The sequence below is a fragment of the Pseudoliparis swirei genome, chromosome 18 (genome assembly GCF_029220125.1).
Source record: "Pseudoliparis swirei isolate HS2019 ecotype Mariana Trench chromosome 18, NWPU_hadal_v1, whole genome shotgun sequence".
NCBI lineage: Eukaryota > Metazoa > Chordata > Actinopteri > Perciformes > Liparidae > Pseudoliparis > Pseudoliparis swirei.
In genome coordinates, this window is record NC_079405.1 from 17,585,717 (window position 1) to 17,598,436 (window position 12,720).

At 38.2% G+C, this 12,720-nt stretch overlaps 2 protein-coding genes across 6 annotated transcripts; both read left to right on the top strand.

The window, feature by feature from the left end:
- The first annotated feature begins 846 nt into the window (after nt 1-846).
- On the top strand, nt 847-2,142 carry LOC130207966 (insulin-like growth factor-binding protein 5). Its single transcript, XM_056436776.1, has 4 exons — nt 847-1,162; nt 1,671-1,699; nt 1,800-1,919; nt 2,029-2,142. Exons 1-4 carry the CDS (start codon nt 847-849, stop codon nt 2,140-2,142), a joined length of 579 nt encoding a protein of 192 aa, XP_056292751.1.
- A 1,806-nt stretch (nt 2,143-3,948) lies between these two features.
- Nucleotides 3,949-11,605, top strand: LOC130208470 (phosphatidylinositol 5-phosphate 4-kinase type-2 gamma-like). 5 transcript variants are annotated; one of them, XM_056437619.1, is made up of 10 exons: nt 3,949-4,200; nt 4,296-4,393; nt 5,474-5,570; nt 6,762-6,911; nt 8,380-8,526; nt 8,757-8,795; nt 10,456-10,569; nt 10,653-10,908; nt 11,064-11,167; nt 11,324-11,605. In XM_056437619.1, the coding sequence occupies exons 1-10, from the start codon at nt 4,051-4,053 to the stop codon at nt 11,402-11,404; spliced, it is 1,236 nt and encodes a 411-aa protein (XP_056293594.1). In that variant the 5' UTR covers nt 3,949-4,050; the 3' UTR covers nt 11,405-11,605. The 5 variants fall into 5 exon arrangements, with proteins under 5 accessions (XP_056293594.1, XP_056293595.1, XP_056293598.1 ...); XM_056437623.1 differs by having other exon boundaries at nt 4,111-4,200; nt 4,296-4,370; XM_056437621.1 differs by having other exon boundaries at nt 4,118-4,204.
- Nucleotides 11,606-12,720: the final 1,115 nt, after the last annotated feature.

Genomic DNA, 12,720 nt, shown 5'->3' on the forward strand with positions numbered 1-12,720 from the left:
CTAGAGATTAGGACATGTTGGAAATCACATCTTCATCTGTTTGTGACTCAGTCAGTGGAATTTGTAGGGTGGGACTTTTTGCTTGTAGCTATTGATGTCTTAGTCATCCAACTTTAATCGGCACTCCTTCAACCTCTTAGTGTTGGCCATTTCCTCCAAATCTTTAGCCCTGCAGTTATAGACTTTATAAACACGCTCTGGAAACGAAGTATTTGTTTATGGTTGCCATTTAAACAAATGTCAAAAACAAGGACGAAAAGGGAGGAAATAACTACTTTTACTCTATTTGTTGTAATAGGTTATTGTTTTCAGTGCTGGTATTATTTGAAGTATTTTATAAGTAAATTTGGATTTATTTATATATTTTGTATACATTTTTTTACTGAATTTACGTGTATTTAAAATTATGCTCAAGGTGTTGTGTAATGATGTCCTTTTAGGTTTTTATCTAATCTGCAAATAACTATTAGTTGCTTGTGAATTGACAGTGAATACAGTGACGATGAAAACAACAAATGGTATGAGCATGTGTGTGTGTGCGTGTGTGTGTGTGTGTGTGTGTGTGTGTCACAGACCAGGAGAAACGGGGTGTGCTTAGCTGTGTAAAAACATTCTCCATCGTGTACCCTCCCATACCTTTCCCCACTGGTTTCAACTCTTTAAAAGCTGCTGCCAGTCGAGTCTAACAGTGTCATTATCATTTTGTCTTGGCTTGAGAGAATTATTATCCACCTTTTGACACACTGCAGTCAGTGGATCTAGACTAAGACTAAGTCCTCAGTCAACAAGTCAGTTGTTTGGAAGCTGGACTGTTATCACTAATTAGTGGACCACTTTCAGAGTGAGATGCTTCTGTATTTAAACATTCTGGTGCTGGTCCTCCTGCAGCTTGCTTTATCAAGCTCAATGATGCTGACCACACCGTCCAGAGGATGTCTCACTTGTAAACTAAAGTCCACACAGAGTCAGCTGGCTGTAGATTCAAATTCCACCGCTCCGGCCATTGGAGAACCATGTGGGGTCTACACTCTGGGCTGCGCCCAGGGTCTACGTTGTACACCTTCACAGGATGAGCCACGGCCCCTCCGTGCCCTTCTGGATGGCAGGGGAGTCTGCAGTAATGCCAGCAGCGTCAACCCGACTGAAAATGTCCAGACTGTAGGTAAGATGAAATGCAGGAGGTTTGTGATTTTTGGCTTTTCAAAATTAACCATTTCCTGATTAATTTGACAGTTTTTGAGAGGGGTAGGACATTACATTTAAAATCTAATCCACAAATGAGCATTATGCTATGATTTGATCATCTAGTTTGTGATTGTTATGAGGACATTTTAACAGAGAAACACATCTGTTTTTACACAATGAGTTAATTTTTCCACAGCCCGAATGCTTAGTCAGTGTAGTGAAACATCCCAGTTGGCTGCATGACAAATGTTTCTATGGCTCAGTGGCTGCAGTATAACAATTGATTTTATCTTCAAGATTGTTATTTATCACATCTATTAGTGCTTTTAGTATTAATATTAGTTATATTAGTTAAGAATAAGGCACATTACAGTTTTTGATGATGAAATTAATGTTGTTTTATGTAGGATATGTATGTTATGTAGATGTATTCACACAGTAACACGTGATCGATGCTAAATGCTTTCTTCTATGTCTGATCCCAGAACTAACTACTACTCAGGATCCAGATGAGGTAACTAAATCATCTTCATCTAATTACCTTAATAATTCAGGGAAACAGTACATGAGTTAAACTCAGACCTTCACATGTATGTGTTGAACTCTCCCCACAGGCTCCATGTCGTAAACTGCTGACTTCACTTATCAAAGGTCTTGATGCCCATCTATTTAAGTCACATCATGATATCTACATGCCCAACTGTGACAAGCGTGGTTTCTTCAGAAAGAAGCAGGTATGTTTGCAAATAAGACAGATTATAGGAAAATGAACCAGACTTTCTGGTAGATGTGTGGTTGTATTTCCAGCTGCAAAAACAATCTTTTTTTGCTCTATTTGTGCAGTGTTGGTCATCTCGAGGCAAGCGGCACGGCAAGTGCTGGTGTGTGAATCAGAACGGCATGCCGGTCTCCTCAAACACTAAACACAAGGGTGGCCGGAGTTGTTCAAATGCATGATGCCTGGACTTGAGGCTAAAGTTACCAATACGAGATAAAGATCAAGGAACACCAATACACAGTCGAATGGAGCTCAACACAGTCTCACATTTCATTCTCCACCAGCCAGAAGCAACTATCCACCAATGAAAAGCTATTTCCAAATCAGGTGTAAGTTTGCATCCTTGCGCCCTCTACTGAACATATTCGGAGTGTATTGATTAGACATTACTGTCATATCAGCTGATATGAGATGTCAATGTAGACTGTATGAAATGTATATTAACAGGTGACTTTTTCAAGACACAGTGTGTCACATATGCTGCACCTACAGTTTGAGGTGCATATTCAAGTTGTTTATCTTTATGCTTCAACATTTTAACTCCATTAATATGTCTTGCCATCTTTAACAATAGGATTTGGATCATTGGATCGCATCATATTCATGTGTACATTTTCAGTATTTTTTTACAATGTTTGTATTCATGTAATTGCTGTACAAACATCTAGATGTACTAAGTCATTTACCTGAGGTATTATTTTAACAACCTGAATTTCTAATGCAGATTTATATGGGGGCACTGTCATAATTTTTTTCTTTTTTGGCATTCATGAAGAAAATGTACCTTGAATGTTGAGAAAGTTAAAACTGACCCTGACGAGCAATATTGCAAAAATGTCCACAAGAAACTTTATTTGTTACTTTGAGGATTTTGTACATTTAAACAACCTATTTCTATAAGAAAAATGTATTTGTTTGTAAATCCATCATGTCTTGAAGAAGAAAAAGAAGAAGGCATACATGTTTACTGTGGATCAATGCAATGTTAAACAGTAACACTCACATGTAACACAACAAGTACATAATTATGATTATGGCTAATTATGACAACATTAATAATTAACAAGTCATACATCATATGTATTATTCAACAGGAGATTAAATCCATTTGGGATCAAACTCAATTAGAATGGTGGTTGCAATAACACCATTATAACATATAGACATGATATAGTTTATCATCTGCCTATAAATTGCAGAAAGAAACATGATGTATGAAATAACATGTGCATCATTTGTGTAACAGTCAATTAAAACCTTGTAATAAAAACTACTTTCCTTAAAATATTCAACTTTTGTTGGGAGTATTGTAATTGACTTTATAATACTGAGAGGTGTTTGTAATACTTTGCTCTCATCAATTAAGCAAAGTTACACACTAAGTGGCTCCAAACCACGTGCCAGGGTCCTCGTTATGTTTCAGGATAAATATGAGGGATGATATAGATACATTTAACTTATAAGTGGGGAAAAACTGCAATATTTCCAAAATCTTGGCCTTTTTTAATGAAAAAATGCTGCATGTCCTTATGCCGATTTTTCAAATTAAGCAACGACACAAAGCAAACGTTGCTCTTTTGTTAAACTGCTCATAACTCAAGCCAACAGCAAGCTACACAGTCACCACCACTAACTGCAGTTTCACAAAGGTATCTCCTTTTACAACACGATTGGATTGCTATATGTGTTTATTAGGCTTATAGGGAAAAACTTTTGCTTTATGAGTGGCAAATGAAATGCAACGGCGTTCTGTAAACTATCATCAGTTGTGGAAGATGTTGTGACCTTACTTTGGGGCCCGAGAGCACCAACACACTCAAGTTAAGCAGATCAAAATGTCCAAAAGTGTAAAATAGCCCACTTGAGTAAATACACTTATACATTTCACCACTCACACTCACGAGACGAGTAAAGAATTTGCCTGCACTTAGTTTCCTCCTCCTGACTGCGGAGGGCGTTTAACGTGATTGTTTCCGCACGGACTCCACCGCAGGCTCCGGACCCGGAGGCGTTACGTCGGCCCACGGCGGCTTTACATCAGAGACGGGAGACGAGCAGAAAGAACCCAGCTCACAGACTGAGGTGCGATGTCTTCTCCCGGGGCCACCGCCAACCCCCTGAACGCGCTGGCGCCCCGAAGGAAAACCAAGAAGAAGCACTTCGTGCAGCAGAAAGTGGAGGTGTTCCGAGGCTGTGACCCCGTGTTGAGCGTGCTGATGTGGGGAGTCAATCACTCGGTAGGTGCGTGGGCTGCTTTCTGGGAGTATTATAGATGTATGTATACCTGTGCGTGAATATGTTGATGAACTGTTCATCCATTGATCATGCGCAGATTAATGACCTGAGCCATGTGCCTGCACCTGTCATGCTGCTTCCAGACGACTTTAAAGCCAGCACCAAGATCAAAGTCAGCAACCACCTCTTCAACAAGTACTGCGCTCACTCAACTCTGCCGGCCTCATTATAGGAACCTCCATCCTTCTTCCTGTGATTTGTACACATTTGTGTGGCACTTGTGATTTATTTTCCTGCCTATGTACTTATTAGAAATCCCACCCCCTTCTTCTTTTTTTTTGAGAACAATCGTGTTTTTTTCACTAACAATACCTTTACTAGCATGTCTACAGCCAATTATCACTAACATTGAATAGCCACAAAGATGAGAGAGCTATGAATGTGACGTGTCTGGAACATGGTGTGAAGTGAACTGTGCAATATTGTCAAGGTGATGCAAAAGAATGAACATCAGAACATTCATGAAATGCATGCAAACGAGAGAGAAAACAGCTACATTGATGAATTAAACAGAAAATGCTGAGGGGCTCACAGAGGTTGAGGATCAGTCAAGCAAAGATAAAGCCTGTTTAAAAATCACAACTATTTATGAACGCTGTGCTATACACTCGGTTTGCCCCGAGATTCAGTTGCTATACTTGAGTGGCTTTCAATAATCCTTTAAGCCACTGAGGAATCCAGGTTGTGTAAAGATTTATAAACAGAGGAATAATAAAATGTGTTTTCTCAAGTTTTAAAACGCTGTTACCAGCTGGGATTAACTTGAGTGTTATTCATGTTGCTTTATGCGGAAAATACTTAAGAGTGAAATAGTTTTAAAATAACTATGAAATGAATGATGAAATTGCCAATTTAGACAGTTAAAAAACAGCAGACTTAAACACCCAGGTAATTCATGTTTTAGTGTCATTACAGAAAACACATACACTTAATAAATGTGATTGGTAATTGGTCACTATCTCTGCTGTATTTAATGATGTGAACCTTTTTATCAATTGATTTGAACATGTTGTTGTTGTTGTTGTTGTTGTTGTGCATTCTATACTTGTACTGCAAGAAGAAGAGAGAAAGAGAGACACATCTCTTTGATATATATGTAATGAAGCACTGGTAGCTCCAGTGTGACTTTAGCCAACTCTCTCTGCTGATCAGATACAGTGTGAGGAATGTTGCAGCACAGCTGCATTGATCTTATTTCATGTGTTTCTTCCTCAGAGAGAAGCTTCCAGGGCAGTTCAAATTCAAAGACTACTGCCCACAGGTGTTCAGAAACCTGCGTGAGCACTTTGGAATTGAGGACCAAGATTACCAGGTACAACTATAACCTCATTTCAGATTAGCCTTTGATTGTGCCACAAAAAATAAATTATAAACAACTAAATGCTTCCTGGAAAAAGACGTTAATGAAAAACCGACTCACAAAGCATTCAAGGTTTTTCTCTGTTTCGTATTTTCTGCATGTATTGAGCCGCTCCCTTTTAAATTTGCATTTCTTTGTGTCCTATTTGCATGAGCCAGGTGGCAGACAGAGTATCCTCATCTGTTCAGCTCAGTCCACATTTGCTTGGCACACAATTATTATGTGATAATATGGGTTGATAAAAGTTTTATTTTCACACACCTACAAGAGTGATTCCACAAATGTCTTTCAACAAAGCATAGATCAGAGAAAAATGTTTTCATCTATGCATCACAATGGCTGTTAAATAGTGGAAAACACCCACATGTCTCGTCATAAAAGAATGGACAAGCTCCATCTGTTAGGATCTCGGTCTCACCCTGCAGTTGGACTCCATTAACTCAGCACAGGATGTTACAATTTGTCCAGAAAAGCCAGCTGGGGCTCATCTCACCTGATCATCTCCAGCTGGCTTCTGGAGAATGACATTTGAATATCTCAGTGGCTGGTTGGGATGGAAATTTCCATTATCTCCAAGATTTATATTTATTAGAGGACAGAATCCAAAGTGAAGAATTTCAGTTTTCATCTATGCATCACAATGGCTGTTAAATAGTGGAAAACACCCACATGTCTCGTCATAAAAGAATGGACAAGCTCCATCATAAAAACAGAGTTAATCTTCATGCATGTAGCTCTTATTATTTCATTCAGATTTTTATTTTGTATCAGAATTGTGTTTGTTTTTTTATCATATGGTTTTAAATTCCACTGGCAATACAAAATAGCTCACAAAATGAAACAATGTCATGTACCAAAGATAAAAGCAATTTAGAAAAATAATTCCAAAAAAAACTTTACATTAGTTATTATACATGTACAGGATGACATTGAATATTTGTATTTAACCTATTCTAACTATCAGTGGCATATTTCAAGATGTCCCATCTGTTGGTATTATAGATTGTGTTTCAGTGTGAATGAAAAGAGTTTTAAATTGGGACACCGGTGTAATGGATGTAAAAGGTTTCACTGCAGATGTGTTGTCAGCTGATATCACATGTTGCCTCTGCTCAGAGATGCCATCCTCTCTCTCACCAACAGGTGTCTCTGGCCCGCAGTCCTCCACTAAAATATGAAGAGGGGCAAGGCACGAAGCTGCTGCTGACATCATACGACCACACTTTGGTCATAAAAGAAATCTCCAGTGAGGAAGTGGAGGGAATGCACAACATCCTCTCTGAGTATCACCAGGTAGGACTTACACAGGGGAGAGGAGGTTTAAATGTCCTTCACAGTGAACAGAACATTTTCTTTGTTAATCCATTTTCTAGTCTGTGATTAACTCCATGCAGTAAACTCTGAAGATACATTTCCTTTCATTAGTCACATATGTTCCACTTGTTTGGTCCTGCGTCGTTTGTATTCAAGGAGAAAAGGTGCTCTTTCTGTGATAACCCTGGTTGCCATGGCAAAGGTGTTTACAACATCAAAGCTAAAGGATGACTGTTTGAATTTCAAACGGAGAGGTTTTATTCTACACGTAATAATACATGACCAGAGCTCTCGTTTTAACAATTCAATTTTAGTTCATAAAGATATTTTGAGTAAAGCAATGATACACATTGTCTGACATTTATAAATGAGTAAACCTGTAAGATGCACTCTCGAAAGAGAACAATATTAGACTTTACATGTTGGCAAAATAAACACAATTTTGAAAATGTGCTTATGTACTGTGGTGTAGAAAAGTAAATCTGTTTTATAATTTTTTCCTAACAGACCATTTATTTTCTTCTCAACAGACATTTTGACTTGTATTACGATTAATATTAATGATGGATCTGTTCTATTCAAGCCTCAGTAGGCCATGACAGTGTGACAGTGAGCCAGCATGAACAACACCAGGACTCTGAAACTGAGGCTGAATCAAATTCAGCCATGAGTTTTAAAATGTCCTTTCCTATTGCAACATGTTAAATTGTCTTATGGCAAAGTACACATATTTGTAGACAAACCTTATTCCTTAGAACTATTATTTGACTTATAATTTAAGATCTGCTATGGGTGAGCTTTTTTTGGAGCCTTGAAATGCATCTCGTGATTTTCATCAGTGGTTAAAATGTCCACTTAGTCAGTAGAGAATCCCCCATCACAAATATATAGAGTAAGCAGAGTTATCATGGTGCCCGGTGGAGTTCTATTTAAGGCTGAAATGATTCTTTGAGGAACTCGATTACCAAAAATTATCAATACAAAATCTATACATAGAGACTATGTTTATCCACCTCAAAGCAAATATTTCGGGACGCTTAAAATAATTTTGGTGGTAACAAAAGTTAGACTAGAGCCGTAAAACCCAGAATGTAATATGGCACCTAAATGCACCATATGGATAATACTACTGCATACAATTTAAGCAATAAGAATGTTTAAAACAAATCTGATGACATGATTAATCCATGAAATAATAGCTAGAATACTCGATTACTAAAATAATTGGTAGCTGACTGAATTAAGCAGAATAAATAATTGTTTACATCCATGTTAACATGCTCCCAGTCTTCCTCTCTTTTCTGGTGCATTGTAGCCTTTCTTAGGCCGTTGCTCCCATCAGTAGTTCTGTTTGGTAGGAAACCGTTGGCAGGTCTATGTATTTCTGGGTTGATCTGTCTTTTATTTCCAAATCATTCATTGTCTGTTCACCGCTGTTCCTTTCTAGCATATTGTCACCTGCCACGGCAGTACGCTGCTCCCTCAGTTCCTGGCCATGTACAGAGTTTCTGTGGAGAGCGAGGACACGTACCTGTTGGTTATGAGGAACATGTTCAGCCACAGACTGCACGTACACAGGAAGTATGACCTCAAGGTAATCAGTATGAACAGCTTCTTGGTAATGGCACACCAGCAGTCTGGTGCGTCAGAGCATCGGAAGTGTTTTTTGTCTCGCCTCAGCTCATTTTGCCACCAGGTGGTTGAATTAATGACTATTCATGTTTCATGTGTGAAGACAATCACCGACTCTCAGCGGCTTGTGATTGTAGCATTGGTTTCGTGAAGTAATGTGTGGTTTCTGCCGTATTTCTTTTCTCTGCTAAGGGATCCCTGGTGTCTCGTGGAGCAAGTTTTAAAGAGAAGGTGAGATCAAATTATTGCAAAGGTTGTATAACAAGCTCAGCTTAAACTGTACTTTCTGCAGTCCTACAACTGTGTTGGTTGTTGGCAATTTGCTCAAGGGATGCAGATACATTGTATTCACTAACAAGCATGTGTGTTCTCTTTGAGAATATCTTTAGTTTAGTGTATTTGACAACATTTAAATAGAATACAGTAACATTACTAGCATATTGTCGGGGGAAACACAACAAAGGATTTATTTCCATTCATTTCTACGTAGCACCGTCGTAGATAAAGAAACCTTACCTATCATGTGTTTGATCTATAAAGGCTCAGGATAGCTATCCTAGCTCTGTATTGTGATTATGAACCTTTTCTAACTCCTTTATAACGGCCATTTAAGATATCTTCAACTGAGAGCTCGTGGAGTTGAGACTTGCCAATATGACTCCTACTATCCAGCCCTAGTAATACTCTCCCGTCTGTTTTGTGCTACTTCAAGTTTTTGTTTCACGGCTTTATTAAGGCCCCAGTACCATCAACTAATGGCGAAGTATAAGCGACACTGGACATGGTTTGTATGATATCTCAAGAAAAGTTTTTATTGTGTGCGCTTTTACTAATGTCCAGCAACACAAATCAGTATTACTGCACCTGCAGAGTTTAGGAAACACAACTTGGTTAGATTTCAGAAATTATTTGTTTGTTTGTTACGTGACTTATTCTATCTTTATTGTTACATGTTGGGCACTCTTGTGAAGTCTGCGCATATTGATGCAGCAAAGAGAATAAGAAAGTAATTTACTTCTGACATCGATCTTTTATTTTAATGTAATTTGAAAGAATAAAAAGTCGAGTTACCTATTAGTTGGAAAGTCGAGTTACCTTTTCATAACGGTAAATTGATATTTCATGAAAAAAAAAAGAAAAGGGCTTGCCACGGCTTAGATATATGGCTTCGTTTGTCAAAGGACATTTTTTTTTTCTAGGTTCAGTATTTCTTACAACAATACATTGATTTTCTAGTCTACAATGTTTAAAGGCGTACTCCAGTGATGTAGTACTCTGCATACAAATGCCTGTAATGTGCTCCAACTCAGACATTGCCACACTCAACTGATTTCACAGGCCAATCGGTATTTCTTCTTTAGAGTAAACTGACTTTTCTCTTGTAAAGTTAGAGGTGTATCTAATTGTCATTGTTTGTGACAAATGTGTGTTTTCAGAAATGTCTTCAGAGAAAACTCACATAGACCTTAAATAGCATCAAAACACCTCTGTTTGGCTTGACCCCGATAATAAAAGAAATACAATTACTGCAGAGCTGTGGAAAACTTGCATCTTTCCAACTATGTTCATTCAGTACAGTATTTGGGGTAATATTATTCAACTTTTATGTCACAGGAAATAGGATGGGTAATTCATTCATGGAGTATTATTCTACTTAATAGTAACAGGGCAGCTTTCAGCCTGGCCAAGAATATGCTACTTAATTTAGCAATAGTTAACACGCCTCGAGTAAATAGCATTGTTGGCTTCTGACAGTTGGGCGACAAAAGCATCTGCCTTATTTATTGAGAAACATACTAATGAATATTGTGATCACTAGGCTTAATACATGTTTATGTATAATTATATATAATATAATGTGCATTTTATGACCTTCACTCTATATTTCCAGGTGAAAGAGCTGCCCACGTATAAAGATGTAGACTTTAGGAATAACATGCAAAAGGTTTATGTAAGTGACGATGAGAAGGAAAAGATCGTAGATAAGTTGAACAGAGATATCGAGGTAAGAAAACACTGTTGAAGAAGCACGCAAGCGTTGTTTTCTCAGACATAATTCGTACATGTGTACATGTCCTCCTACTGCAGTTTCTAGTGCGTATGAGGATCATGGAATACAGCCTGCTGCTGGGCATCCACGATGTTGAGCGGGCTGAGAGGGAGGAGGAGGAGGAGGAGATGGAGTCATCCTATGAAGAGGAAGAGGAGGATGAAAACAGCTTGGCGCCCGCTCCACGACCCACCTCACCTGAGGGTATTGGTGGCTACATGAACTCTTTCAAACCCATGGGTCCCGGAGAATTTGACCCTTACGTGGATGTGTACGCTATTCAGAGCGCTGTTGGTAAGTCCTGACAACTGAGACACCTCTGGTGAATTTAAGTAGGTTAAAGGGGCCTTTTGCTGTATTACACCTCAACCCCATCTCATGCTTGGATGCAGCAGAAAATATATTATGTTCACATCACTCACCAAATGCTGTGACTCACTCCTATGTAGGTGCACCCCAAGGGGAGGTGTATTTTATGGGTCTGATTGACGTGCTGACACAGTACGACACCAAGAAGAAAGCTGCTCATGCTGCCAAGGCTGTCAAACACGGGGTGAGAAACCAGCGGCCTTTAAAGTGATCGGTTGGCATATGTGGTCTTTACATCTCTATCCTGGAAAGTCTAAACGATTGCTTTCATTTTCCATTCAGTAATCTTTAATCAACGGTGTGTGTGTGTGTGTGTGTGTGTGTGTGTGTTTGCTTGCAGGCAGGAGCAGAAATCTCAACCGTTCACCCTGAGCAGTACGCCAAACGTTTCCGGGAGTTTACCACAAAGATCTTTGCCTAGTTCAATGATTCATCATCATTTAAGACAAGATGAGTCTCTGGATGCAATACTGACATCATTTCAAACCTAGAAGCATTTCAAATGTACTGTTAATCTCTAAAAGTGCATTCACCGTTCATGACATGCTGTACTGCAAGATGGACTGTGCATTTATTTTGAATTAATAACTGGAATTTGCAGACAGGAGAAAAAGTCTTGTTGGTGAGTTTTCTTTTGTTTTCACTAGTTTTCAGTTTTAGCAATACTCCACCCCCAAACTCAGTGGGAGGTAGAGATGATGAGAAAAACACATTACACATTAATTTAAGTCTCACTTGCAGCTTTTTGGGAGAAATATGTATCATTTGCTCTTAACTATTAATTTATTACTCATTCTTCAATGACAACACTTGACAACACTAGAATAATGAGGACATATCTAGAGGGTCTAAATTAGTAGCCATCACCAACATAACGTTGTGAATGAGATACAAGCTGGTAAATACTGACTGCTTCCATTTATGGGAAACTATGTTCAAATGAAAATTAAATGATATTTAACAATCTAGCAGGTAAGTGTTAAATGAATCTATTCAAATCAATTAGAAATGTTGTTTATCAGGGAATGTATCATCATTTATGATATGATTACGTATTCTTAAAACCTGTTTTCACAAAGAGTGAACAAATATTGGTTTTGTTTCCCTTATCACTAAAGAAATAAAAATCTGCCAAATGAATTGAAATTAAAATCGAATGAAGTACTAATAGCATGATGTTTGTGTTGCGAAAGACTGAAACTACACTTCCTTCTCTCAGCTCAGTGGTAAGTATTTTACATTACATTTCATTTAGCTGATGCTTTTATCCAAAGTGACTTCCATTAAGTGCATTTAACCATTAGTACAAACTCAGAACAACAAGCATCAAGAAAGTATCGTTTCTTCAAGAGAGCCAAACGACAAAGTGCTATAATTAAGTGCCATTTAAGTACATTTAAGTATTTATTGCGCTACATCGCAAATAGTTCAGTTGAAACTAAACACACTGGCATCATCTGAACGACAACATAGCACACACATTATTAAACTGTAAGTTGATCAAAGAGCTTTTATTTCATAGTGTATCTTTGATCAAGCAATGCGTTGTATCTTTTATTTTACCTTTGAATTAAATCAACGGTTAAACAACAGCACTCATGAGTGAAGTATCAAAGAAATCACAGGGTTATGTTTGGTGTAACTCTAACAAGTCAATGTGAGCTTAGCAAATTGTGATTCATGGCAGTACATGTGTTCTTCTGTAACGTATTCTCAGTGGTAAAGGATTCATTTGTG